General features: G+C 46.7%; 2 protein-coding genes across 3 annotated transcripts; one reads left to right on the top strand and one right to left on the bottom strand.

Annotated features, from left to right (window-relative positions):
* Positions 1-4,857: 4,857 nt before the first annotated feature.
* HSD17B10 (hydroxysteroid 17-beta dehydrogenase 10) lies at positions 4,858-7,316 on the top strand (the record flags this gene model as incomplete). Of its 2 annotated transcripts, none has more annotated exons than XM_084258060.1 (6): positions 4,858-4,884; positions 5,246-5,410; positions 6,208-6,372; positions 6,501-6,629; positions 6,710-6,791; positions 6,998-7,316. In XM_084258060.1, the coding sequence occupies 6 exons, from the start codon at positions 4,858-4,860 to the stop codon at positions 7,186-7,188; spliced, it is 759 nt and encodes a 252-aa protein (XP_084114186.1). In that variant the 3' UTR covers positions 7,189-7,316. The 2 variants fall into 2 exon arrangements, with proteins under 2 accessions (XP_084114186.1, XP_084114185.1); XM_084258059.1 differs by having other exon boundaries at positions 6,710-6,818.
* Positions 7,317-7,651: 335 nt separating this feature from the next.
* RIBC1 (RIB43A domain with coiled-coils 1) lies at positions 7,652-19,175 on the bottom strand (the record flags this gene model as incomplete). The annotated part of the gene is made up of 7 exons (XM_084258918.1): positions 7,652-7,733; positions 7,853-8,247; positions 8,573-8,691; positions 16,327-16,638; positions 16,834-16,915; positions 18,234-18,350; positions 19,152-19,175. The coding sequence occupies 7 exons, from the start codon at positions 19,173-19,175 to the stop codon at positions 7,652-7,654; spliced, it is 1,131 nt and encodes a 376-aa protein (XP_084115044.1).
* Between the last annotated feature and the right edge of the window lie 7,189 nt (positions 19,176-26,364).

The raw sequence follows: 26,364 nt of genomic DNA, 5'->3' as shown, positions 1-26,364 counted from the left end.
CTGTGGTTAGCTTCACAGTGCTGTGCTTAACCCCTTGCACCACCAGGGAGGCCCTGTAATCCCAATTTTTATACATGTATTATTCTGGAAGATTTCCTTAGACTTCACCAGACTGCCAAAGGTCTCACAGCATAAAAAAGTCTAAGAAATACTGTTCTGCATCTTTAAAGACTCATGCCCCAAAAAAAGGAAGTCAAGGAAAAGATAAACCTGGGATAACATCAAACTTAAAAGCTTCTGTACAGCAGAAGAGACATTAACCAAAGCAAAGAGACATGCTACTGATCCGGAAAAACATCTTTGGACTCCATACAACTGATAAGGGACAGATCACAAAGATATACAAAGAACTCACATGACTCAACAAAAGCAAAGTAAACAATCCAGTCAAGAAATGGGCAAAGGGGAGCTCCACTGGTGGCGTGGTTGTTGAGCGCTGGGCTGCGAAGCTGCCCGCAGCCTTTGCAGCGCCGGTTCAATCCCTGGCCACCAGCGAGGGTCCCACATGGCTCACAGACCTCTCCTGCCACCCGCTGCTCCCCTCAGCAGTGTATTTGGTCAGTCTGCCTGTTCTGTTCCCTGCTCTGGCTCTGGTGAATTCTCTCGCCCTCCCGCGCTTCTGACTGTACCCAGTGCTTGTATAAATAAATTAAAAAAAAAAAAAGAAATGGGCAGAGGAACTTAAAAGATACCTCTCCAAAGAAGAAATGCAAATAGCCAACAGGCATATGAAAAAATGTTCAACATTCCTTAAAATCATCAGGGAAATGCAAATCAAAACCACAAAGAGATACCACCTTACACCAGTAAGAATGGCACATATTAAAAAAAAAACTAGCAACAACAAATGCTGGCAAGAATACGGTGAAAAAGAACTCTCCTAAACTACTGGTGAGAGTGCAAACTGGTCTAACCACTATGGAAAGCTGTATGGAGGTTTCTCAGACTACTAAAAATGGAGCTACCACATGACCCAGGAATTCCATTCCTAGGGATCTACCCAAAGAATACAAAAACATTAATTCAAAAGGATACCTGCATTCCTATGTTTATTGCAGCACTATTTACAAGTAAGATATGGAAAGAAACCAAATGCCCAAAAATAGATGACTGGATCAAGAAGATGTGGTTTATATACACAATGGAATATTATTCAGCAATCAAAAAAGATAAACTCATGCCATTTGCAGCAACATGCATGGAGCTGGAAGGAATTATGCTCAGTGAAATAAGTCAGAAGGAAAAAGAAAAATATCAGATGGTTTCACTTATAGGAGGAATATAGGGGAACCAAATAAGGCATAGGGGGGAGAAAAAATAACAATACAAAGCACAACAATACAAAACAAACAATTATAAACCAGAGACATCCTGCAGGGGAGGGGGAGGGAGAAGGATTGGAAGGAGGGAGGGAGGAACACTATGATGATGGTGTATGGGTTAACTGGTGGTGGAAATTATATGGGGACTATACCTGAGAAAAGAAAACAAACATTGTTTTAAAATGAACAATGATTTAAATATATATTAATTAATTAAAAAAACAACAACAATGTTCTGAAGAGTGACAGTAGCTAACATTTATACAGCTCTTGCTAAGGGCCAGGCATCGGTCTCCCCGGTGGTGCAGCGGGTTGAGTGCCACCACGCTGTGAAGCTGTCTGCAGCCTCTGTAGTGTGGGTTCGCTTCCCCACCTGCCGGCAAGAATCCCACATGGTGCAGCAGACCTCTCCTGTCTAGCCAGCTGCTCCCCTCATCAGTGTATTTCTGTCGTCTGCCTGTTCTGCTCCCCACTCTGCCTCTGGTGAATCCTCTCACCCGCCCTCACCTCTGGCCTGTACCCCAGCTCTTGTATAAAAAAATAAGTAAATCTTTAAAAAAAAATAAAGGTCAGGCATTGTTCTAAGTACCCTTCCCCCCCTTATACAGTTGTTAACTCATTTATTCCTAACACCCCTACAGGTTTCCTCATAGGAAACTGAGGTACCAACAATTAAGTAATTTGCCCAGCGTGATTTAGTTAGTACATGATGGAACTGAGATTCAAACCCAGTTCTTTTGGCTTCAGAGTCTGTGCCAAAAAGTCAAACAGCTGGGCCTCCCTGGTGGCGCAAGGGGTTGTTTCAGCACTATGAAGCCATTGGCAGCCATTGGCAGCCACTGCAGCATGAGTTCGATCCTCAGTCAGGGAGCTACTCACATGGTGCAGCAGACCTCTCCTGTCTCACCTGCTGCTCCCCTCAGCAGTCGTATTTCAGTCAATCTATCTGTTCTGCTCCCCACTCTGTGTCTGGTGAATCCTCTCACCCCTTTCCCCTGCATCTTTGGCCTACACCCCAGCTCTTGTATGCATAAATAAATAAATCTTTTTTTAAAAAAAGAAAAGGGCCTCCCCGGTGGTGCAGTGGGTTGAGCGCTACGCTGTGAAGCTGTCCGCAGCCTCTGCAGTGCGGGTTCAATTCCTGGCCAGCCAGGGAGAAACCAACATGGTGTGGCAGACCACTCCTGTCCTGCCTGCTGCTCCCCTCAGCAATGTTTTCGGTCCATCTGCCTCTTCTGCTCCCCCTCTCTCTGGTGAATTCTCTCACCCTCCCACGCCTCTGACCTGTACCCCAGTTCTTGTACAAATAAATAAATCTTTAAAAAAAGAAAAAAAGAAAAGTCAAGGAGTTGAATTGGCAGACTGTCAAAGCAGCAAATGGGTTGAAGGTGCTGGGGAGAGTGAATAGAGAGAGAAGGGGAATGAGAGATGATCTACACTGACTAGAAGAAAAGTAGGAAGAGACTGGAAGAAAATGGAATGGTCAGAAGAACAACTGGCATCAAGGAGATAAAAGAATGGTAGAGGGACGGAGACTGGAAGAACATGGTCAGAGTGACAGATGGTGGTATGTTAGACAGCACTAACACTCACACACCTCTCTCTGGGGGTACCTGGCCAGCCCCGGCCAGAAAGCCCCTTCCCCGCAGGCAGGCAGAGTCCACAGCAGGCTGAGCGTGCCCAGTTCCTTCTCCCAAGATCTCCATATAAGAGGGGTGGGAGGGTGATGAGGTCACTACAGGGCATGACAAGGTTAATAATGTGGTCTAAATAGGGTGGTTTAAGTATAAAGGAGGGGGAGGACCCCGGCGATGAGCAGATGAAGGAATCATCAAGTTGGCGTTGTGCTTCTCTCAGCAAGTATGTCTCAGAATATCTGACCCCTAACATCTCTGTCTCTTAGTAGATCTCTACAACCATAGCTCTGTGATCCTGTCTGCTGTCTCTGTTCCTCTCTCTGCCTCAACATATTTCTGTGTGCCTCTCAGACTCTCCATCTTTGGATAGCCATGTCTGTTCCAGTATCTGTTTTTCCGTCTCTTCCTTTTTCTGTATCTGTACTGTAATTATCTCTTTTTCCAGATGCATTGTGTCTTCCTAGAAAGCATAATTTTTTTATTATTCGTCAGGGTATCCCCAGAGCCCTGCATAGGGCTTGGTGTATAGGTGTCTCTTAGATAAGTTTATACTTGAATGAAGATTTTCTCTGAGGGGTGAGGGACACACACATGAGGGACACACACATTCAATTTCCTGTTCTCCCCTAACCCCCTAGAGGTGATGCTTGCCCAAAGGTAGTTTAGAAAGTAAGGAGGTGGGTGTGGTGGTATTGTGCTGCTGCTATTGGTTTCTTTCTTTTTCCCCCCCATTTTTTGGTTGCCCTTCGTTTACATAACTATATAGTTTTGTGCAGGATCCATTCACCCTCCACCAAAGCTCCAGTGGCTCTACTCTATCACATTACCCTCTCCATCCCCTCCTCTCTTCCCCCTCCACTCTGCTAACTGGCATATTTTTCAAGACATGGAGCCAATCTAAAAGCCCATGGACAGGTGACTGCTTATAGAAATTGTGGATATATACTCAGTGGAATACTACTCAGCTATTCATTTTTTAAAAAAAGATTTATTTATGCACACAAGAGCTGGGATACAGGCCAGCGGTGGTGGTGGGGGGAGGGGGTGTGAGAGGATTCACCAGAGACAGAGCGGGGAACAGAACAGGCAGATGGACTGAAGTACACTGCTGAGGGGTGCAGCGGGCAAGACAGGAGAGGTCTGCTGCATCATGTGGGTATCTCCCTGGCCATGGATCGAATTTGTGCTACAGCGGCTGCGGACAGCTCCATAGGTTGCGTCTTAACCCCTTACGCCACCAGGGAGGCCCATACTACTCAGCTATTTAAAAAGATGAAATATAGTGTTTTGGGGACAAAAATGGATGGATCTTGGGGTGATGGTGCTAAGAGAAATAAGTTCGAAAGTGAGACAGGGCTCTACTCCTTTGTGAGATATAAAGAACAAACTGTCAAGGACTCCCTGGTGGTGGAAGGGGTTAAGCGTCAGCACTATGAAGCTATCCGAAGCCACTGCAGCACGAGTTCCATCCACAGCCAGGGAGCAATCCACATGGCGCAGCAGACCTCTCCTGTCTCGCCCACTGCTCCCCTCAGCAGTGTACTTTGGTCAATCTTCCTGTTCTGTTCCCCACTCTGTCTCTGGTGAAGCCTCTCAGCGACCCCCCCCCCATCTCTGGCCTACACCCTAGATCTTGTATGCATAGATAAATAAATCTTAAAAAAAAAACTGGCAAAACACCACAAAAATAACTCTCATAGGCCACTGGTTTCTATCCTCTGGTGAAATAACTCTGGGAACATCTTGCCAGGCCTGGCGGGCTGCCCTGTCAAGTTGGAAAAACAAAGGGCTGGCCCGGGCCGGACGTCGCGCGCAGCGCCCCGCCTCCTGCTGGCCCGCCCCTGGCCCCGCCCCCGCCAATCAGTGAGCGCCAGAAAGTTCTGCCAGACCCAGGAAAGATGGCTGCCGCGTGTCGGAGCGTGAAGGTAATCTATCGGGTCTTTGCCTCTGCTGCCGGCCCCCGTGCACCGGCTTTGAACGGCTCGGCCATGGAACCCGGAGGGGGCGGGGGGGGGGAAGAGATTGGTGCAGGGAGATAGGGTCAAGCCTTATTAAGGCGTGGTATTGCGGTGTTTGGGCTCTGGAGGTGAAGGTCAACTCTCCGCCGCACATGTATGTGGGGTAATAGGACGGACTGCCTGTACATGAGACACTCAGCGGTAAGGAGAGAAGGCACACCTGGGCCACACTGCTGGAGTGACCAGGAGCCTCCCTCGAAGAAGCTGGAGAACGGGCTGGTGTAAGGTGGGGGTCTGCAGTGTAGCCCGATCGTGCCTTTCTTCTTAGGGCCTGGTCGCAGTCATAACCGGAGGAGCCTCGGGCCTTGGTCTGGCCACCGCAGAGCGACTTGTAGGGCAGGGGGCCAGTGCTGTACTTCTGGACCTGCCCAACTCGGATGGGACGGCCCAGGCCAAGAAGTTAGGGAAAAGCTGCGCTTTCGCCCCAACCGACGTAAGTGGGGTCACCTCTCCTCTGCCAGTGTGCGGGAGAGATCACAGACACCGGCCTGGGAACCCAGAGGGCCCTTCTCATGACGGTGCCGCACCGTCTGTGTGGCGGGCGGTGGATCAATGTCCTTGTCCCTTTTGGCTGGAGCCGTCAAGCACTGGGAACGAAAAATCTTTGAAGCCGGGACTGAGGGGGATAGGATTGGACATATCAGAATGTCATGGAAATGGTATGTGATGGCTTGAAAATGCATCTTGTGCCCTGTGATTTTATAAAGTCAAAAAACTTAATGAAACGGATTCAGAAAATAAAGCATGATGAAATCATCTTAGTAGGTTTGCGTAAAAAAAAACCAAAAAAGCTAGTGCACAGGGGACTATGGTGATGGTGCCTTGGGGAAGGAGATTCTATGGGGACTCAATCTGAGGGTGGGGGAAGCAAATATTGTCTAAAAAAATGCAAAAAATGATAAATGTTAAAATAAAAAAATGAAAAAAAAAAGCTAGTTTATCTTCATAGCAATGATTTTTAAAACAGTGTTGTTCTCCACATCAGAGAATCTCCAGGGATATGTGAATTTATCAAGAAGGTATAGATTTGAAAAATATTTTGAAACATGCTTGTCTTGCCTAATATTTTCACCCTTGCCCCACTCTTAATTTTCGTTCTCTTGGCTTCTCCCTTGCTTACACTATTCTGTTGTCACGCAAAGACTAGCCATCCCTTCCCCTAAGTTTAGTGGGGTGGGGGTGTGTGTGTGTGCTGGTAAATAAATACCTTCTCCACTTCTCCCTTTGAAGGTGACCTCAGAGAAGGACGTGCAAGCAGCCCTGACTCTAGCAAAAGAAAAGTTTGGTCATGTGGATGTGGCAGTCAACTGTGCAGGCATTGCAGTTGCTATCAAGACATACAACTCAAAGAGGAGCCAGGCCCATACCTTGGAGGACTTCCAGCGAGTTCTCAATGTAAAGCCTCTGAGGTTCTCTAGGGGTGGAGTAAAAGGTTTCTTGCTATGGGTGACCCCAAAGGTTTTAGGTGACAAAAGGTTACCTCTGCCTCAAGCTCCTACACTTTGTTTCTACTGGTCCTCCAGGTGAATCTCATAGGCACCTTCAATGTCATTCGTCTGGTGGCTGGTGAGATGGGCCAGAATGAGCCAGACCAAGGAGGCCAACGTGGGGTCATCATCAACACTGCCAGTGTGGCTGCCTTCGAGGGCCAGGTGTGTGGGCAGGGATGAGGCTTGTGCTTCTCAGTGACTTGTTGACACCCTTCCACCTATGACCTCCACTCCTTCTCCAGGTTGGACAAGCTGCCTATTCTGCTTCCAAGGGGGGCATAGTAGGCATGACACTGCCCATTGCTCGAGATCTGGCTCCCATGGGCATCCGGGTGATGACCATTGCTCCAGGTAGACACATCTCCATGCCACACCTGGATTGGATGGGATCCGTGGGCAATCGAGGGAAATTTACCACCTAAGCAGCACCAACCTTGCATGGCGAAGCACTACAATTAGGGCTAAGGTGAGGAGGGACTGGGTAAATATGAAGGCAAGGGTGGACCTCTGACTCTGGCTGTCTTATCTAGGCCTGTTTGGCACCCCACTGCTGACCAGCCTCCCAGAGAAAGTGCGAAACTTCCTGGCCAGCCAGGTGCCCTTCCCCAGCCGACTGGGTGACCCTGCCGAGTATGCTCATCTGGTACAGGCCATCATTGAAAACCCATTCATCAATGGAGAGGTCATCCGGCTGGATGGGGCCATCCGCATGCAGCCTTGAAGGGGCTGGGGGATAGAGCAAACCTATTCCTCTGCCCCTCCTTTCACCGGGCTACTACCAGCTTGGGAGGATGCACAGTATAGCCATTTTGTAACTCTCCCATCAGTTATCCTCTGTGCCTAAATAAAGTTTCTACTTCTCACAGGGAGTGCGCAGTGCTGTGTGCTGGGAAAACTGGCATGGGGAAGAAAGGTTAAAGGTGCAAGACTTTGTTAGGGTTGCTCAGAACCCAGGAATGGGGTAGGAAAGGCAGTACCTTACACCTTTTGTGTTCTATTACAATGCATGGCCTTGATTTTAGTGAATAACTTTATTAACTTGGGTCAAAGGTAGGGATACTGGCTTAGCTCTCTCCCACTGGGAATGGATTGGGGAAGGGGGTTATGTAGCATCATTTTCTTCTCTTGACTTCTAGCCCTTTGTGAGCTTGATGGGGGAGAAGAGAGAAATGACCATCCTGAGCTCAGCGGCTGCTGGTGTTGAACTGTAGAAAATATTGGGCTGTAGGCCGATTGGTGTAGATTATTGAATTCAGATAATTCTGCCTGTAAAAGAAGTCCCGAGGCCTCAGCTGATGGACTTTCCCCCGTCCCTGACCCTCACCATCCTAGCACTCTCCCTTGGCATTGCCAAGGTTGCCCTACTGCCAACCCCTAGAACTCACTGTGCTTTTTGTTCTTTAGCCAGCTGCTGGTTGAAGGAGCCCAGGCCCCTACGAAATTCAGCACACAGCTCCCTTTCCTGTTCTTCTAGCTCCATTGCTGCTTGGGCTGAGCATATGGCCTGGTTTTCCCATTCCACATCCAGTGCTTGTTCTGCCTGGTGTTGTACCTCCTTTTCATGACGTTGCACCTCCTGATCTTTGCTGATGGCAGCTCGCTGTTCTGGAGTCATGCCTTTCCAGCAATAGGGCAGTACCCTATGGGGAACCATAGCGTGTTGAGCAGCCTGGGGGTTCTCAGTCAGTAGGTCACTATTGATCTGATTCTGGATTTCTGTGAGGTTGGCCTCTTGTTGATGCAGATGTTCATGGCGCTGTCGCTCAGCCACCTCAGCTGCCTGGTGGGGCCCCCAAATATGAGCATTTGAGTGCCCAACCTCAGGGAACTCTCAGTCATAGGGGAGGGGGTGATATGGCCCTAATCTCTCCCATCAGGGAAAGGAGGAATAGATAAGGCATGGCCTTCGAATGACCTGAAATGGGGGCAAGGGTGGAATGGGCAGGGAACTTACCTGCCTTCTGGAAGCCCTTAGAGAATCAGGGAAGTTCTCAGGTGGGTGAGGGGTTTGGCGTTGATTCAAGATGTGGCTAAGGTTCCCCCAGGACTTTGTTCAAGGGAATGGGGAGAGCCCAGTGCACAAATGGGGATAGCTCAAGCTGTACCTGGGCTTTGTTGGCATTGGCCATGGCAGACATCATGGCCACGCGACAGGACTCCTCCAGCTTGGCGAGCTGGGTGGCCCGTATGTCCATGGCTAGGCGCAGCTGTTCACTGAGCATATCTACATAGAGAAGTAGGAGCAGGGCACTTTACAGGCCTGCTCCTTTCCTGATTCACGCATTCAGCCATTTGTTATTAAACTGTGTATGTGTGTGTGTGTGGTGTGTGTATGTATGTATGTTTGGGAAGGTGTTAATGTCCTAATTGTAGGGATGTAGAAGGAGCTACTTTATCGAAGTAGGGATAGCCAAAGTGGCAACAAGTGTTTGTCATGTACTGAACTGAAAGATGCCTTCAATAGACCTGGATGCCAGTGACTGCTCTGCTGCTTCTGAGCTGTGTGACCTTGGGTAAAGCATTTCATCTCTCTGAGCCACAGTCTAAGGGCCGTGTGTTGGTTTCTGAAGATACGACATAATCAGATTCTGTCCTCAGAGAGCTCTCTGTCTAGTGGGTGAGGCAGATCCAACATAGATAATACCACAGTGTGGTAAAAGCAATGGTAGGGATATGTAGAGGGTGTTATAAGAGCTTTAGATAGTAAGTGAGAAGGCTTACAGGAGAAGGTGATCCTGGAATTACCTGATGTATACAGACAGAAAGAGCAAAGGGCATTCCAGGCTGAGGACACAGCATAAACAAAGGTATATTAACAATCCAGTCACACTGGTTTCCTTGCTGTTCCTAGAACATCCAGGAACAGAGAATTTGTAATAGATGTTATACTTGGCTCACCTCTCTTGCTGCCCTCAGGTCTTTGCTCAAATGTTACTGCCTATGTAACCATTCCTGTCTGTCCTACTTAAAATTGCAATCTGCCTGCCCCCAGCATTTTATCCCTTTGCCCTGATTTTTCTCCCTAGCATTTGTCACCATCCAGTATACATTTTACTTAAATATTTTCTCTGTTTCCACTTACTACAAGGTAACCTTTGTGAGGACTGGGATTTTTGTCAGTTTCATTCACTACCGTGATTCAGCACCTAGGTCTGAGACTGTACATAGTGTTAAATATTTGTCAAATGTATGAAGGAAATCAAGAAACAGCATGGCCTGTATCTTAAATTACAAATAATCTGTTCTTGGTGGAGCATAAAACGCAAGTGGCTACAGAATTTTGTGGGGGCCAGACTAGGCCAGAAACTTGACCCTAAGGTTGTGGGGAACATTGAAGGATTTGAAGCAAAGCAGAGATATGGTTAGATTTGCATTTTATAAACCTCCTTATAGTGGCCACCATGGAGGGCAGGCAGCCAGGCAATTGCATGTAAGGAAGCCACCTTAGAAACTATTGCAGTAGGCCAGTTGGAAGGACTCAACCCAGGGCATTATGGAAAAGATGGAGGGGATACATAGGAGGTTACATCGTCAGTACTTGATGGATTGAGAGAAGGAAGATGCAGGGACACTTCCCAGGGTCCTGGCTTGGATGACTGGGTGCATAGTGTGCAGAAGTGGAAGATACAGAATGAAGAGCAGGATAGGGAGTACCCATGAATTGTTTCCAGAAACCAAGTTGGAGGTGGTCAGCAGGCATCTGGATATGTGACTCTGCAGACAGAGGGCACAGAGATAGTGGCATGGTAGCTGGTTCCAACGTGAGGGCTGGGAACAACCAAGTATACAGGGTAGGGAGAGCAGAGTGCTAGGGACAAAGTCTCAAGAAGGAAGGGAGACGAAGAAGGAATGCTCAGAGAGCTACAAGCAAAATGTGCTGTAATGGCAGCCAAGGAAGGATTGGGATCAGTCAAGGAGGAAAGATAAAACAGAACCTGTGTGTAATACAAAGGGCATTGGTGATTTTTGGTATGAGTAGTATCAATGTTGGTTGGGGGAGAAATGAGATCTTGGGGTTGCAGTGTGACTGGAAAGTAAAGAAGAAAAGACAGTAAGTGGAGGTAGATTTTTCAGAGTGTGACTATAAAGGAAAATGGCTAGCTCACAGTATCTAGTGGAATCAGGGTGAAAGGAGGCTTTTTTTTTCCACATAGGTTAGCATATAAGCATGTTTACAGCCTTTACCAAAGGGGCCAGTGGAAGGGTAAGTGTTGGAAACACAGGGGAGGGAATACCTGAGGGAGCACAGCCTGGGAGGGGGACAGGGAAAATAGGGACCCGAATATGCTGAAGGCTTGGTTTTTTAAATTAAATTTTTTTTTTCTTTAGGCATACAAGAGTATTTGTGGATTGGCTCAGCTAAAATCCATCTGTATACACAGAAACAACAGGAATTTTCCTCTACTTCTCCCCCCACCTCCCCCACCCTCTTCCTCACCACCTCCTCTATGGGTCTGTAGGTTGCAGGGGCTGCCACAGAACTAGCTGGTTAAGGGCATTTGGAGGATTTACATACTCTACAGGGCCTAATTGTACCCATATTTTATTAATTTATTTTTAAGATTTATTTATGTGTACAAGAACTGGGGTTCAGGCCAGAGGTGCGGGGTGGGGGGAGGTGAGAGGATTCACCAGAGACAGAGCAGGGAACAAAACAGGCAGACTGACTGAAATACACTGCTGAGGGGGATAGCAGGCGAGACAGGAGAGGTCTGCTGCGCCATGTGGCTTAGCTCTCTGGCCAGCCAGGACTGAACTCATGCTGCAGAGTCTGCGGGTAGCTTCATAGTGCTGTGCTTAACCCCTTGCACCACCAGGGAGGCCCAATCCTTTGACAGACCTACATTCCGATCCCAAACTATTATACTTTGCCCACTGTGTGACTTTGGGCATTTTACCTCCCCTTGGGACCTCTGTGTCCCCATCCTCTCATTTCACTCTTCACAGCAACCCAGAGAGGTAAGGCTAAATCCTACTTTTCACATGGGACACAGAGTTCCCAAAAAGAGGTAAAATGCCCAAGGTCACACAGTAGGCAAGGTATAATAATAGGTTGGGATCTGAATATAGGTCTGTCGAAGGATCAGCCCATGCTCCTTCCATTAAACTATTCAGATTTCCTCAGCATTCTGCTGTCCCTGTAGCTTTACTATGCCTCATAGTACACCAGCCTGCTGCCATTGGGCAGCTAGCCCACAGTGCCATTGCAGCTGGTATATCAAAATTCACCAAATAGGTGGGGCCTTCCCGATGGCGCAGTGGGTTGAGCACAGTGTGGTGAGGCTGTCCGTAGCCTCTGCAGCGGGTTTGATTCCCAGCCGGCCAGGGAGCCACCCACATAGTGAGGCGGACCTCTCCTGCCTTGCCCACTGCTACCCTCAGCAGTGTCTTCGGTTAGTCTGCCTGTTCTGCTCCCCACTCTGTCTCTGGTTAATCCTCTTACCCTCCCATGCCTCTGGCTTGTACCCCAGTTCTTGTAAAAATAAAAATAAATCTTTTAAAAAAAATTCACCAACTTGGGCCTCCCTGGTAGCACAGGGATTAAAGTCTCATCACTCTCAAGCTATCGCCAGCCACTGCAACATGAGTTCAATCCCCGGCCAGGGAGCTAACCCACATGGTGCAGCAGACCTCTCCTATCTCGCCCTCTACTCCCCTCAGCAGTGTATCTCAGCAAATCTGCCTGTTACGCTCCCCACTCTGTCTCTGGTGAATTCACTCACCCCCTGCACCTCTGGCCTGGACCCAAGTTCTTGTATGCATAAATAAATCTTTAAAAAAAAATCACCACATACTCCAAATTTCCAAGCCCAATAGACAAGTTTCTGTTCCTATCTGAACTTTTCCAAGGCATTTGACATTATGACACTCTCGGCCTTTGAGTCCCAACTTTTTTATGGTGACTGAGAGGAGGCAAGTATGGGATAATGTTCAAGAGCATGTGTGCTGGAGCCAGCCTGCTTGAGTTCACTTCTACCTCCATCACCCACCAGCACTGTGACTGGGCAAGTTTTAACATCTCTGTTCAGTTTCCTTTTTTTTTTTTTTTTTTAAAAAAAGATTTGTTTATTTATTTATACAAGCACTGGGGTACAGGCCAGAGGCGCAGGAGGGTGAGAGAATTCACCAGAGACAGAGCAGGGAGCAGAAGAGGTCTGCCACGCCATGTGGGTGTCTCCCTGGCTAGCCGGGAATTGAACCAGCGCTGCAGAGGCTGCGGAACAGCTTCACAGTGCTGCGCTCAACCTGCTGCGCCACTGGGGAGGCCCTGTTCAGTTTCCTATGCTGAAAATGAGAATGATACTAATACTTGCCTCATAGGGTTGCTGTGAGGCATTAAATGAGTTAATGCCTGGTAGAAATTATAGTAATGGTACACAGTAAAGGTTAGTGCCACTATTATTATTTTATGCATCTCTTTGTCCTATTTCACTGATCCCCGTTCAATCTTTATTATTAGTTCCTTTTCATCTACTCAGTCATTCACTCAAGATAAATGTACTGAGCATCTATGATGTGCCGGGCACTGTGTCACTGGGGTTGTAGTGGTTAATAAGACAGCTTTGGTCGTTGTCCTTACAGAGTACACCATTTTCTTACCCTTTTTCCAGAGTTCAAGCTTAGTATTCTATTTATATGCACAAAACCCCCTCCCTTCCAGATCTCTCCCTCCAGCCCATATTGACCCAGGAATTTCAGGGACATCTAGCTACATGGTTATCTATCAACCACCTATGTATGGATGCAATAGTTTTCTAATCTGCTTGCCTCTAGTCTTCCTTCCCCCTCTAATACAACCTCTGCAATGGTTGTCAGAATTATCTGTTTAAAATACAAATCATATGATTCCAATGCTCAAAACCTTCCCATGGCTCCTACCTCATTTAGTAAAAGCTGAAGTCCTCACCATGGCCAATAAGGCCTACCCCAACTGGCCTCTGTCACCTTTCTGACTTTACTTCCTACCACTCTTCTCACTCTACTACTTCAGCTACTTTTTTAATTTTTGCGTAGAAGAACTGGGGTGTAGGCCAGAAGTATGGGGGGGAGGGGGGTGAGAGGATTCACCGGAGACAAGAGTGGAGAGTAGAACAGGCAGATTTAATGAAAAACACTGGTAAGGGGAGCAGCGGGCGAGACAGGAAAGGTCTGCTGTGCCATATGGGTCAGCTCCCTGGCAGGGGATTGAACTCAGGCTGTAGTGGTGATAGCGTTGAGATTTAACCCACCAGGGTTAAGGCCACCAGGGTGGCCCTTAAAGTTTTTTTTTTTTTCCCAAAGATTGATTTATTTATTCATACAAGAATCCGGGTACAGGCCAGATGAACGGAAGGGTGAGAGGATTCACCAGAGACAAAGCAGGGAACAGAACAGGCAGACTGATGAAATACACTGCTGAGGGGAGCAGCGTGCAAGACAGGAGAGGTCTGCTTCCCCATGTGGGACCCTCACCGGCTGGCCGGGATCGAACCTGCACTGCAGAGGCTGTGGACAGCTTCACAGCGCAGCGCTCAACAGCCTGCGCTACCAGGGGAGGCCCCCTTAAAGGTTTTAAAACAGAAGAATGACAAGACCAATTTCAATATTCAGCAAATGTTAAGGCAGCTATTTTGTGTGTGGCATAGTGTACAAACAAAAATTCTTGCTCACATGGCATTCACGCTAATGGGGACAGAGAGAAAAGATAAAACAGTGAAATATATAAGGTGGTTAACATAATTGCTAAGGAGAAAAAAAGCATAAAAGGGGATATGGGAGCTTGGAGGGGAACACAACAGTTGCACTTTTAAGTTAGGAAAACCTTACTAAGGTAATGTTTGAATACAGATTTGAAGACAAGGGAATGAGCAGTACAAATGTCTGATGAGCTATCCAGGTAGAGGGTATAATAGCTAGTGCAAAGGCCCTGAGCCAGGAAAGAGCATGTCTCTCTCCTGAGAGAGCATGGAATGCTTGAGGAACAGCAGCGGGGCCCAAGTAGCTGAGATACAGGCTGTCCTGAACCGGATACAGGACAGCTCCCTGGAAAGCCTCAGATCTCTGTGCCTAGAGGGCCCAATTGCTTACCTGCACACTTTTCATCAGTCCTGGCTTGCTGTTGCTCCTGCACCTGCTTGTCCAGGCTGTACCTAAGCTGCTCCTGCTCCTTTCTCTGGCATGTAGCCTTGTCCAGCCCATAGTGGTTATCACTGTCGCCTTGATGAGTTAGAAACTCATTCCAGACTTGATCTGGATCCCAAAAGTCAAATTCATGCTTGTTCTTAATGAGTGAAGTGTTTCATCTTCAGTGCCTCCTTAATGGTCTAGGGGTTAAGTCTCAATGTGCTATCACCCAGACTCCCAGGCCAGAGAGCTAACCCGCATACAGTGCAGCAGACCTCTCCTTTCTGGCTCGCTGCTCCCCCTAATGGTGTATTTCAGTAAATCCACTTGTTCTGCTCCCCACTGGTGAATCCTCTCACCCCTGCCTCCCCGCACCTCTGGCCTACACCCCAGTTCTGTTACGCACAAAAACAAAAACCAACCTTTACAGTGGTTATCCTACATGATAAAGGGATAGTATCTTAGTTTGGAATAGAAGATTTTTAACCATTTTCTTTTCTACCAACCCTGGGGTGCAGTGACACTAAAGTATTTGTGTATCCGAAACACCTGGACCATTCAAAGTCCTGGGGCTCTTCTTGCTGCCCCCTCTATCTAGAGTGGTTCCTTTTTTTCTGGCTCCCTCTTCCACCCTGGCAAAATCATACCCAACTTTCTAAAATTGGTTCCTGACAGCTGATCTGTGTCATATTCTTTTCCTTGTAAGAATTAACCACTCCGATACTGATGTTCCCTCCATGTCCTACGATGGTACATAACAGTGTTAAAGCATAGCAGCAGACCTCTCCTGACTTGCCTGCTGCTCCCCTCAGCAGTGTATTTCAGTCAGTCTGCCTGTTCTGGTCCCCACTCTGTCTCTGGTGAATCCTCTCACCCCCCAATCCCCCACACCTCTGGCCTATACCTCCATTCTTGTATGCATAAATAAATCAATCTTTAAAAAAAAAAAACAGTGTTAAAGCATAAACATTTACTGTATGTATATTTTCCTCTTCTCTGAACTGATTTTCTGGAAGGTCTGGTTCTGTGGGCTCCTGTTGGGCACTTGTCTTATTTATTTTGGTTTTTAGTTCTTTCAACAATGACTTGTTGAGCACCTGACACTGGAGAACACTGTTCTGGGCAACTGGGATACAGGGATGGAAATGAGTGAAGTGTTTCATCTTCAGTGAGTTGACATTTTGGAGAGAATACATACATTCCACAAATATTTTCACAATTAGTTACATCTATGGGAAGTGGTATAACAGAACAGAGTGCTACAACAGGGGTAATTGGAAAGGTTAGCAGTGTGGGTTGATAAGACATGGTCTTTGCCCAGGAAGTGCTTATTCTAATGGGAGAGAAGGACGTGATCACAGATAATATCTGCTAATAGTAGCTACTGGTTATTGAGCACAAAGGCACCTACATACAGCATCCTGTTCAATTCTCATGTGAGTTCTATGTGGTATGGTTTCTTATCGTCATTTTAAAGATGAGGAAACTGAAGCACAGGGAGGAAAATTCATTTGCCCAAACCAGTTACTAAGTGGCAGAGCTGCCTCCAGGTAATGAAAAGCTGGCTGATTGGGGCCAGTGGGCACAGTCAGTTACTGAAGGAGATTAGGGAGGTTGGGGTCTACTCAGTATAACCTTTCAACATCCAGCTAATTGGACCACCCCATACAGTCTGGTCTCCTGGGTCCTGTATCCGGTTCAGGACAGCTCCCTGGAAAGCCTCAGATCTCTGTGCCTAGAGGGCCCAATTGCTTACCTGCACACTTTTCATCAGTCCTGGCTTGCTGTTGCTCCTGCACCTGCTTGTCCAGGCTGTACCTAAGCTGCTCCTGCTCCTTTCTCTGGCATGTAGCCTTGTCCAGCCCATAGTGGTTATCACTGTCGCCTTGATGAGTTAGAAACTCATTCCAGACTTGATCTGGATCCCAAAAGTCAAATTCATGCTTGTTCTTAAGCTGCTGTTTCTGCTCCCGAAACTCCTGGACTTTCTTTGCCAGCCGACGTGTCCTTTCTGCCTGTTCTTTCTCTAGCATCTGGGCTACCAGATCATATTGCATTTGGCTGGTCGCTGGGGGTGGTGGGCAGGGAGAACATGGAGAAGGCACCATAGGAGGGACAGAGCCCACTTGGCATGGCCTGTGCTCCTAAGGTTTATCTGTTTTTTGCCATCACATTGAGGTAGAAATGCCCTACCTCAAGCCCACGCAGGCTCTTACTCCCCGCCCCCCACACCCATGACTGGACCCTAGCCTTGGGCTTTTACCATAAGCTGCCTCCTTGCTCTGCTCTGCTGCCTCCCGAAGCTTTCGTTCTTCCACCTGGCTGTTCAGGGCTTCGACATCCACCTGATCCCAAATAAATGAGCTAAGTCAGGGTAGAGGTCTAGCAGAAGGTCTTGAGTGCTCTAACAGAAACTTCTTAGAATTTATCTGCTTCAAAATTTTCCTATAGATCCCCCTATTGAATTATCTACTGAATTCAGATTACCTACGGAATAATATTCCCCCATCTCAGCATTGTTTGTAAGCCTATCAATGGCCTGGAAGGGCTCTGCCTCCTCCTTCAGCTTTATCTGGGTACCCTCATCTCCTCTCCCACTCTCAGTTCCCTGCACATTGTAGGCTATTTTGAACGTTAGCTCTTGCTCTAGCTGTTCCCTCTACCTGGAACACTTTTTCCTCCCCCTCTGTCCAGACTCCTATTCACCCCTCAAAACCAGCTCAGCTTCCTGCCCCTTCAGGCAGATACTACTCCCATAAAATCAAGGACCCATTGTCCACATTATATTGAAGTTTGCCTCTATCAGTTATCTCCTCCACCTCATGGGTGAGCCTGTTAAGTGCAAAGACTAGCCTTAGTCGGTTTTGTATCCCTAATACCCAACCCAATGATTGGTACAGAGCAGGTCCTGAGGAAATGCAGCTGGATCTCAATCACACCACTCATCCCTTAGCTACCTACTTACTTGTCAAGCACTGTGCTCTAGTTTCCAGAGCTGCCACTATGTTAATTCTCACCTCGACACTTCATTTAGCCTCACTTTATAGAGGAGGAATCTGGAGTTCAGAGAAAACAAGTGACTTACTCAAAGCCATATACCTAGTAAACAGCAGATTTGGTCTTTTCCGGAATGCCATGCTGCATTCCCCCTCTACCCACCCACTCAGCAATCTATCTTCAACTATCAACACTGTCTCTTTATTTTGATTAGAATTCATTTAACACACCTCAAAATAGTGCAAAAGGTTATATAGTTTAGTGAAAAGTTAGCGTTCCTCCCATCTCTGTCCCTCACTCAGTTAGCAGTTTCTTATGTAGCCTTTCAGAAAGCGTTTAGGCATATGTAACACCAAGTGTTCTTTAAACTTCATTTGGCTCCTTGCTGCTTGTCTCTTGAGAACCAGGCCACTTGGCACGGAGCTGACTAGAGCTGACTAGAGAAGAATCACTTGTCACCTGCTCCTCTTCCCTTAGTTTCTTCCTCTGCACCCAAATTCCTTTCCCAGGCCCTTCCTATGCCTGAGGAGGATCAGTGCCTTCTCCCTTTCTGCCTAGGGCCTGCTTGAATCAGGGAGAAGGGCATAAAGGACATGGCAATGTGTCTCCCCAAGTACAAGAATGAGGTGGCCCCTTGTCCCAAGAAAGTCACTGCTACCCACTCACCCCTATGACTCGAGCCCGCACATTGAAGAATCGGGTCTGTCGCTCCTTTTCTCGATTTCTTCTAGCCTCAATGGCTGCTACTTCCTTGGGATCTGGTGACTGGTTTACTCGGAACATCTGGAACAACAGTGAGGTGGAATGAATCACTGCTGATGGTCATCCTTGTCTACACTCCGACCTCATTCCTTTCTCCCCGCTATATTTCATTTTACTTCCTGATATATTTCCTATTTTTGTCCTCCATCTCTGCTGTCACCACCCTATTTCAGGCCTCACAATGTTAGACAGTATTCCCGGGAGCCTCACTGGCTTCCTTCAGTCCAGTGATACCCTCTCTAGTTCTTTATCTGCACTGACTACCGGAGTGATCTTTCTGAAAGAAAATCTGACCACAGCACAAAAAGCAGCTCTAAAGCAAATGTTTATGAGATAAAGTCTCTGTAGGGTAAGGTAAAAGTATCAGGCTTTTCTGTCCTCCCGCCATTAGGATAGATGATGGGTCTGCGGTCCCAAATTCATGCCTGATGGCGGGCACCTGAAGTAGGGTGTGGGCATATGTAGATGGAATTCACCTGGGCTAAAACTGGGCTTTTAAGGGCGGCATCATGGGGACGCCAGCAGAAGAGAAGCAGTAGAAGCAGAAGCAGAAGCAGAAGCAGAACTACATGAGAAGCAGAGAGAAGCACCAGAGATCACCAGAGAGCCCAGATAGAGTGAAGACTTGCTGGGGGCTGGGAGGCCTGCCAGCCTCCCGTCCCCCCAGCACCCCTGCTTGCCATGTGCCTGGTAAATCCCAATAAAAGCCTGCAAAAGCCACTGAGGGCTCCAGGACTGTCTACTCCTTTACCCCAGTCTGCTGATTAGAAATCCTGCTCTGTGCCCCTTCCTGCCTCTATAGTCTCCTTTTGCCAGACTTACAAGGGTCTTCATGATGTGACCCATGCTCATCTATCTTAGCCTGGAACTCAATTACAACACTCCTCTTTTTGTATTGCACTCTCTTCAGTTTTCCCCATTTCAGTAAATGGCACCATCATGCCCCCTTTTTTTATGACTTATTCTTGAGTCAAATGAAAGGCTAGAGGGGCTTCCATTTGCCAGATTCCCTTCCTGTTTTGGGATGCCCACTTTTAGCATGTGAGCCAGTCAAAGCGACAGCGAAAAACACTTCTACAAACACAAATCATACCATGTCTCTGACCTACTCAAAATTCTACACAGGCTTCCCACTGCACATGGAATCAACTCCAAACTCCTTACTTAGGGCTTTCAAGATCTTGTTCCTGCACACATCTCCTTTGTTTATAGTATTCTAGGCACAGTGGTCTCCTATCAAGTCCTCCAACTAGATAACTGTTCCCATGTCAGGGCATTTGTACTCTGCTTTCCTTTGTTTGGAATACGACCCTTTGACTTCCTCTATAGCTAGCTCCAGTTTTAAAAAACCTGAAGAAAAAAAAAGGCCTCCCTGGTGGTGCAAGGGGTTAAGATGCAACCTATGAAGCAATCTGCAGCCACTGCAGCACGAGTTTGATCCCCCACCAGGGAGCTACCCACATGGCGCGGCAGACCTCTCCTGACTCGCCTGCTGCTCCCCTCAGCAGTGTATTTCAGTTGATCTGCCTGTTCTGTTCCCCACTCGGTCTCTGGTGAATCCTCTCAACACCCCCACACACACCTCTGGCCTGTATCCAAGTTCTTATATGCATAAATAAATAAATCTTTTAAAAAAAGTAAGAAAATTTTGTAATTGTGAAATATCCAACACATACAGGAGAATATTTGTTAGGAAGCATATGTAAGTTCAGAGATAGGATAAAATAGACACCCAGAAACCAACTTAATAAAACATGAGCAATACTATTTTTTTTTTATTTATATGCATACAAGAACTGGGGTACAGGCCAGAGATGCAGGGGGTGAGAGGATTCACCAGAGACAGACTGGGGAACAGAACAGACAGACTGACTGAAATACACTGCTGAGGGGAGCAGCAGGTGAGACAGGAGAGGTCTGCTTTGCCATGTGGGTTTCTCTCTGGCCAGCCGGGGATCAAACTCGTGCTGCAGAGGCTGTGGATTGCCTCATAGTGCAGTGCTTAATCCCTTGCACCACCAGGGAGGCCTGCCTGAACAATATTTTTAAACATTTTTCATGTTTTGGAACTTTACACAGTATTATGCAGTATGGATTCTTCTGCATCTTGCTTTTTTCACTCATGTTCATTCTATCATTTAATAAGTATTCATGTATTGCCTACTGTCTGACATTCCTTTTAATATTTGGGAGACATCAAGGAGCAAAAGCTACAAAATTCCAAGTCCTTGTGAGTCTTGCTTTCTAGTGGGGGCAAACAATAAAGAATATATTAAGTAGTTGGTAAGAAGATGAGAAGTGCTGTGAGAAAATATATGGAGCAGAGTAAGGTGAACTGGAAATGCCAGGGAAATGGCAATTTGAAATATGGAAGTCAGGAGAGGCATAACCTGAAAGTAATATTTGAGGAAATACTTGAAGAAGGAGAGGGAGCCACCCATGCAGATATCTAGGAAGAACACTCCAGGCAGAGGGAACGGCAAGTGCAAAGACCTTAAGGGGGACACACAAGAGGCACGTGTTCAACTGTGGAGTGAAGGAGAGGTTAGTAGAAAGTGACATGAAAAAAATGGGGAGGAGGCAGAGCAGTAGGACCCTGCAGACCATTGTAAATGCTGGTTTTTACTCTGAGAGAAATGGGCAGCCATTGGAGGGGTTTTGAGTAGTGAGAATGATGTGTTCTGCTTTTATTTTTATTTATTTTTAACTACTGTAGTTTAATAAGCATTAGTTTGCTTTTTAAAGCATCACTTTGCTGTGTTAAGAATGATCTTGGAGTGGGGAAGAGGGATGACAAGGCTAGAAGCAGGGAGACTAGACAGGAGCCTATTATGGTCATCCAATGAGAAGTAATGGTGACTCACACAAGCAGAGGGGGTGAGGTATGGTCAGATTCTTGATATATTTTGAAGGTAGGGCTGACCAGGCTTTCTGATGGACTGGATGTGCAGTGAGTGTGAGAACTGTATCAAGAATGACTTCAAGGATTTGGGCTGGAGCACTCGGAAGGCTGGAGTTGCTATCAATTCAATAGTCTACTTGGGGAAAACTATGAAATGAGGGGAGGATAAGGAGATCAGTTTTGGACTTACTGAGTTTGAGAGGTCTATTAGATAGCCACTGATAGTATACAGTGGTATGGTAAATCCTATTATTGTTCAAAAAGACTTGATGCTCCTTCCTACAGAAGGATTATACATCCTTATCTCATTGCTCTGAAGGTTAGCCGGGTGGTGGTTTGCTTTGCCCTCTGAGTGTGAGTATTGACAGGTGTTCCTGCCAAGCAGAACTAAGGGCCATTACATGATAGGCACTTTCTTTTTTCTCTCTGCCATGAGACTGGCAATGTCTAAGGTATGCTCTTTCGAGCCTGGGTCCTGGAATGATGACATAGAGCAGAGATACAGCCAACTCACAATGGATGAGAAGAATGAGAGAGAAATCTTTGTTTCTATAAACTGCTGAGATTTTGGGGTTGTTTGTACAGCATACGATAGCTTGTCCTATTGATACAAAGGAATTTAAAGCTATTTGACTGTAAGAGATCTCTAACAGGGTGAGGGTAGACAGATAAGAATGCCCTTGGGGAGACAGAAGAGGAAGAACCAGGACTAGAGGCTAGGGCCAAGTAGCCTGTGAGGTGGGAGAAAAATCATGACTGTGGCGTCTGAGAAGCCAAGTGAAGAAAGTGCTTTTGGAAGGGGAGAATGAGCAACAGATAATGAGAATAAGAAGACTGAGAGCTGACTGATTTAGTAACATGACAATTTCTGGTGTTTTTGACATTTCTGGCAGAGTTGTGAGGCTGAAAGCCTGGTTGAAGTGGGTTCATATGAGACTAGGACTCTGCAGTACAAACAATCCTGTTATTTTTTTAACTGCAAAAGAGAGAGGAGGGACCTGTATATTTAGAGATTATATACGCAGGTGGGAAGGTTTCTCGAGCATATACCTAGGAATGGTAGTGCGAAGAATAGGGTATATGTATAAACTTTACAAGATGATGCTAAACTACTTTTCACTTTCCACTTTCAGTAGAGTATATAAAAACTCCAGTCATTCCACATCCTCATCAATACTGAGTATTGCAAATGTAGGGTAAGGAAAAAATGTCAGGCTTTTCTGCCCTCCCACCATCAGGATAGATGATGGATCCTTGCGGTCCTGAATGCATGCCTGATGGCAGGCACCTGGAATAGGGTGTGGGCATAGGTAGATGGGATTCACCTGGGTTAAGACTGTGCTTTTTAAGGGAAGTGTCACAGGGATGCCAATAGAAGCCGAGAAAAAGTCAAGAATGAACAGAAGCTGAGAGAGAGAGTGAGAGAAGGCAGGAGAGCCCAGATAGAGTGGAGATTTGCTGGGGGCTGGGAGGACTGCCAGCCTCCCGGCCCCCCAGCATCCCTGCCTGCCGTATGCCTGGTGAACCCCAATAAAAGACCTGCAAAAACCACTGAGGACCCTGACTCCTCTTTTACCTGGTCTGTTGGATCGTAGAAAATCTGCACCGTGTCCATTCCTGCCTCTACAATTGGCGTAGTCGGCAGGATGATCCATGCAGATGGGTATGGAGCCCTCCAAAGACCTGGAGGGACTAAGGAGTAACAGACTGTGTTTGCCTGTGAGGACACTGGAGGTGTCATGGCGGCACAAGAGATGGACAAGGTCCAGGAGCTGCAGGATGAGACCTCGCGAGGAGGAGACGCCCGAGAGGACCAGCCAACAACCCCTGAGACAACAAGAATCGTCGGAAGAGAGGACCACAATTCGGAGCTCACCAGTACTGATGCAGGGAGAGACTAACGGACTTGGACTGATAGACTTGGACCGACAATCCTGCTAGAAGGCAGAGGAACTTTGGCAAGTTAAGTTTTTGGGACCCTGGAGCAGGATGCTATTGTTTGTACACCCCGAGATGGGAATCTGGGAGTGGCCAGTGGGCCTTGATGGCCAAAAGCAGCCTGTGTATGCCCAGCAGCTAGGCAGAGGAGAAAAGCCAACTCAGAAGGCAAAAGCTGGTACTGATGCTAAGCTTGGGAAGCCCTGAGTGGCTGTTAAGCACTAAGCTGAGGAAGGACAGTGAGTCTTGTAAAATCACCTGTGGGTGATGCCCTGCTCGTTGTCGAGTGAGGGTGGGGAGCTGAGGAACCTGTCTTTGGGGGACGGGTGGGGAATGTGACTTGGGGTGGAGCCCAAGCCTAATGTAGAGTTTGTATTCAAGGATCCCCGACCCATGTGATTGTGCAGTGGGTTGGCCTGAGTGCAGGGGTCTGCGTGTCGCATTGGTGGCTATGAAAGCCCAGTGTTGGAGTGACAGCAGACAGAAACCCTGAGGGTTGGGCGATTACCCCCAAAGAGTAGAGAATCCCAATCCAGGAGTGAGTGCACCCTGGGGGTGGATGCAGTGTGTGGCTTGTAGCCAAGACTACAGCCAGAGAAGGTCAGGAAGCCTGACGGCTCCTGGCATGTGACAGAGATGTCTGAGTGATTTCCCCTCCCTCGTATGAGCAGTGCCTTCAGCAGCAGATTTGGTGGATCATCTGCTGGTACCAATAATTGTCTTTTGCCACTAGGTTGATGCCCTGCCTGGACTTATTTGTGTTCTGATGTATTTTGTTGTTATATTGTGATGTATTTGCTTTTGTGGGCCATGGCTGCATTGTTTATGTTTGCTAAGAAAATTGTATATATGTAGAATGTATGGCAGAAAACCCTGAGGGGGTGGACTGTAGGGTAAGGAAAAATGTCAGGCTTTTCTGCCCTCCCGCCATCAGGATAGATGATGGATCCTTGTGGTCCTGAATGCATGCCTGATGGCGGGCACCTGGAATAGGGTGTGGGCATAGGTAGATGGGATTCACCTGGGCTAAGACTGTGCTTTTTAAGGGCGGTGTCACAGGGATGCCAGTAGAAGCTGAGAAGAAGCCAAGAACGAACAGAAGCTGAGAGAGAGAATGAGAGAAGGCCGGAGAGCCCAGATAGAGTGGAGATTTGCTGGGGGCTGGGAGGACTGCCAGCCTCCCAGCACCCCTGCCTGCTGTATGCCTGGTGAACCCCAATAAAAGACATGCAAAAACCACTGAGGACCCTGACTCCTCCTTTACTGGGTCTGTTAGATTGTAGAAAACCTGCACCATATCCATTCCTGCCTCTACAGCAAACTTTTCTTTTTTTTCTTTATTTTCCAGTATTTTTGCAATACTAAGTATTGCAAACTTTTTAAATTTTTCCAATTTGTGGCTATCAAATTATTATTGATTTTAATTAGAATTTCCCTTATTGTTGGTGAAGATGCAGTCTTTTCATGTGCATTTTGTCCATTTTTGTTTTCTGCGAAGTGACCGTTCATAGCCTTTGTTCATTTTTTAAAAATTAGGTTATTTTCCCTTTTATTAATTTTAGAAGTTCCCCGGATATTCTATATACTAATCACCTATTGATTTAAATATGGCAAACATCTCCAATTTGTGACTTATCTTTTCACTTTATTAGTATAATTCTATGGTAATGATACAGACAAAGGAGTATATATAGTAACACACGTGTAAATTATAAGATATAACAAGATGAACAACTGTGAACCTTTCACAGAACCCAGATAATAGATGATCAATTCTTTAGGTTTCTGTGTGCATTTACCACCTTTTCACTTTAATGTTGTAATTTTTTAAGATTTATTTATTGATGCATATAAGAACTGGGGTACAGGCCAGAGGTGCGGGGCTGGGGTGAGAGGATTCACCAGAGACAGAGTGGTGGACAGAACAGGCAGACTGACTGAAATACACTGCTGAGGGGAGCAGCAGGCTAGACAGGAGAGGTCAGCTGCACCATGTGGGTAGCTTCCTGGCGGCTGGGGATCAAATTCATGCTGCAGAGGCTGCAGATAGCTTCACGGTGCTGTGCTTAACCCCTTGCGTCACCAGGGAGGCTCTTTATGTTATAATTTTGATCAGTTTGAAGGTGTTCAAATTTATCAATCTTTTCCTTTAAGTTTAGAAGTTTTTATTACTTAAGAAACCTTCTGAGGGCCTCCCTGCTGGCACAAGGGATTAAGTGCAGCACTATGAGGCTATCCGCAGCCTCTGCAGCACAAGTTCGATCCCCCGCCAGCCAGGGAGCTACCCACATGGCGCAGCACACCTCTCCTGTCTTGCCCACTGCTCCCCTCAAAGTATTTCAGTCAGTCTGCCTGTTCTGTTCCCCACTCTGTCTCTGGTGAATCCTCACCCCCTGTACCTCTGGCCTGTTCCCCAGTTTTTGTATGCATAAATAAATAAATGTTTAAAAAAAAAGAAACCCTCTGAGAACATAAAAATATTCTATCTATTCTAAAATTTTTAAAGTTGTGCCTGTCTCATTTAAGTTGTTGATCCAAGAAGATGTGGTATACGCACACAGTGGTATACTAATCAGCAATCAAAAAAGATAAACTCATGCCATTTGCAGCAACATAGATGGACCTGGAAGGGGTTATACTAAGTGAAATAAATCAGAAGGAAAAAGAAAAATATTGGATGGTTTCACTTACAGGTAGAACATAGGGAAACTGAACAAAGGGTCCGGAAAAGGATAAAACTTGCAGGGAAACCTTAGATCTGAGGCATTCAGCAGGGGAGGGGGAGGGAGAGGGATTAAGACAGGAGAGAAGAGCACAAGGGACTATGGTGACGGTTCACAGGTGCTGTGGTGGTGGCGAATCATGGGGACTACACCTGAGGAGAGAAATCAAATATTGCACAAAAATGAACAATGATGTAAGAAAATAAAAAATAAAGGTGTTGATCCATTTGGAAGTGCATTTTGAATATGGTGTGAGATTCAATATGATCTTTTGGTAGGTAACTAATCTGATCCTCCCCACCCCATGTCATCTTGTTAAGTGGAACAATAGTTCTGGCCAACTATATGAGACTGATGTCCTTTGGTCATTTTATCCCCTCAGCCGGATCCTGTTTCTTCCAATCATACTTCATTTATAATTTCTCTACTAGATTCCATCAACCAAGCTTTCTCACTTTCCTGGACTTATCCT

This window comes from Talpa europaea (assembly GCF_964194135.1).
Source record: "Talpa europaea genome assembly, chromosome: X".
Taxonomy (NCBI): domain Eukaryota; kingdom Metazoa; phylum Chordata; class Mammalia; order Eulipotyphla; family Talpidae; genus Talpa; species Talpa europaea.
The sequence above is the reverse complement of the archived record's forward strand: the minus strand, read 5'-3'. Positions and strand labels throughout refer to the sequence as shown.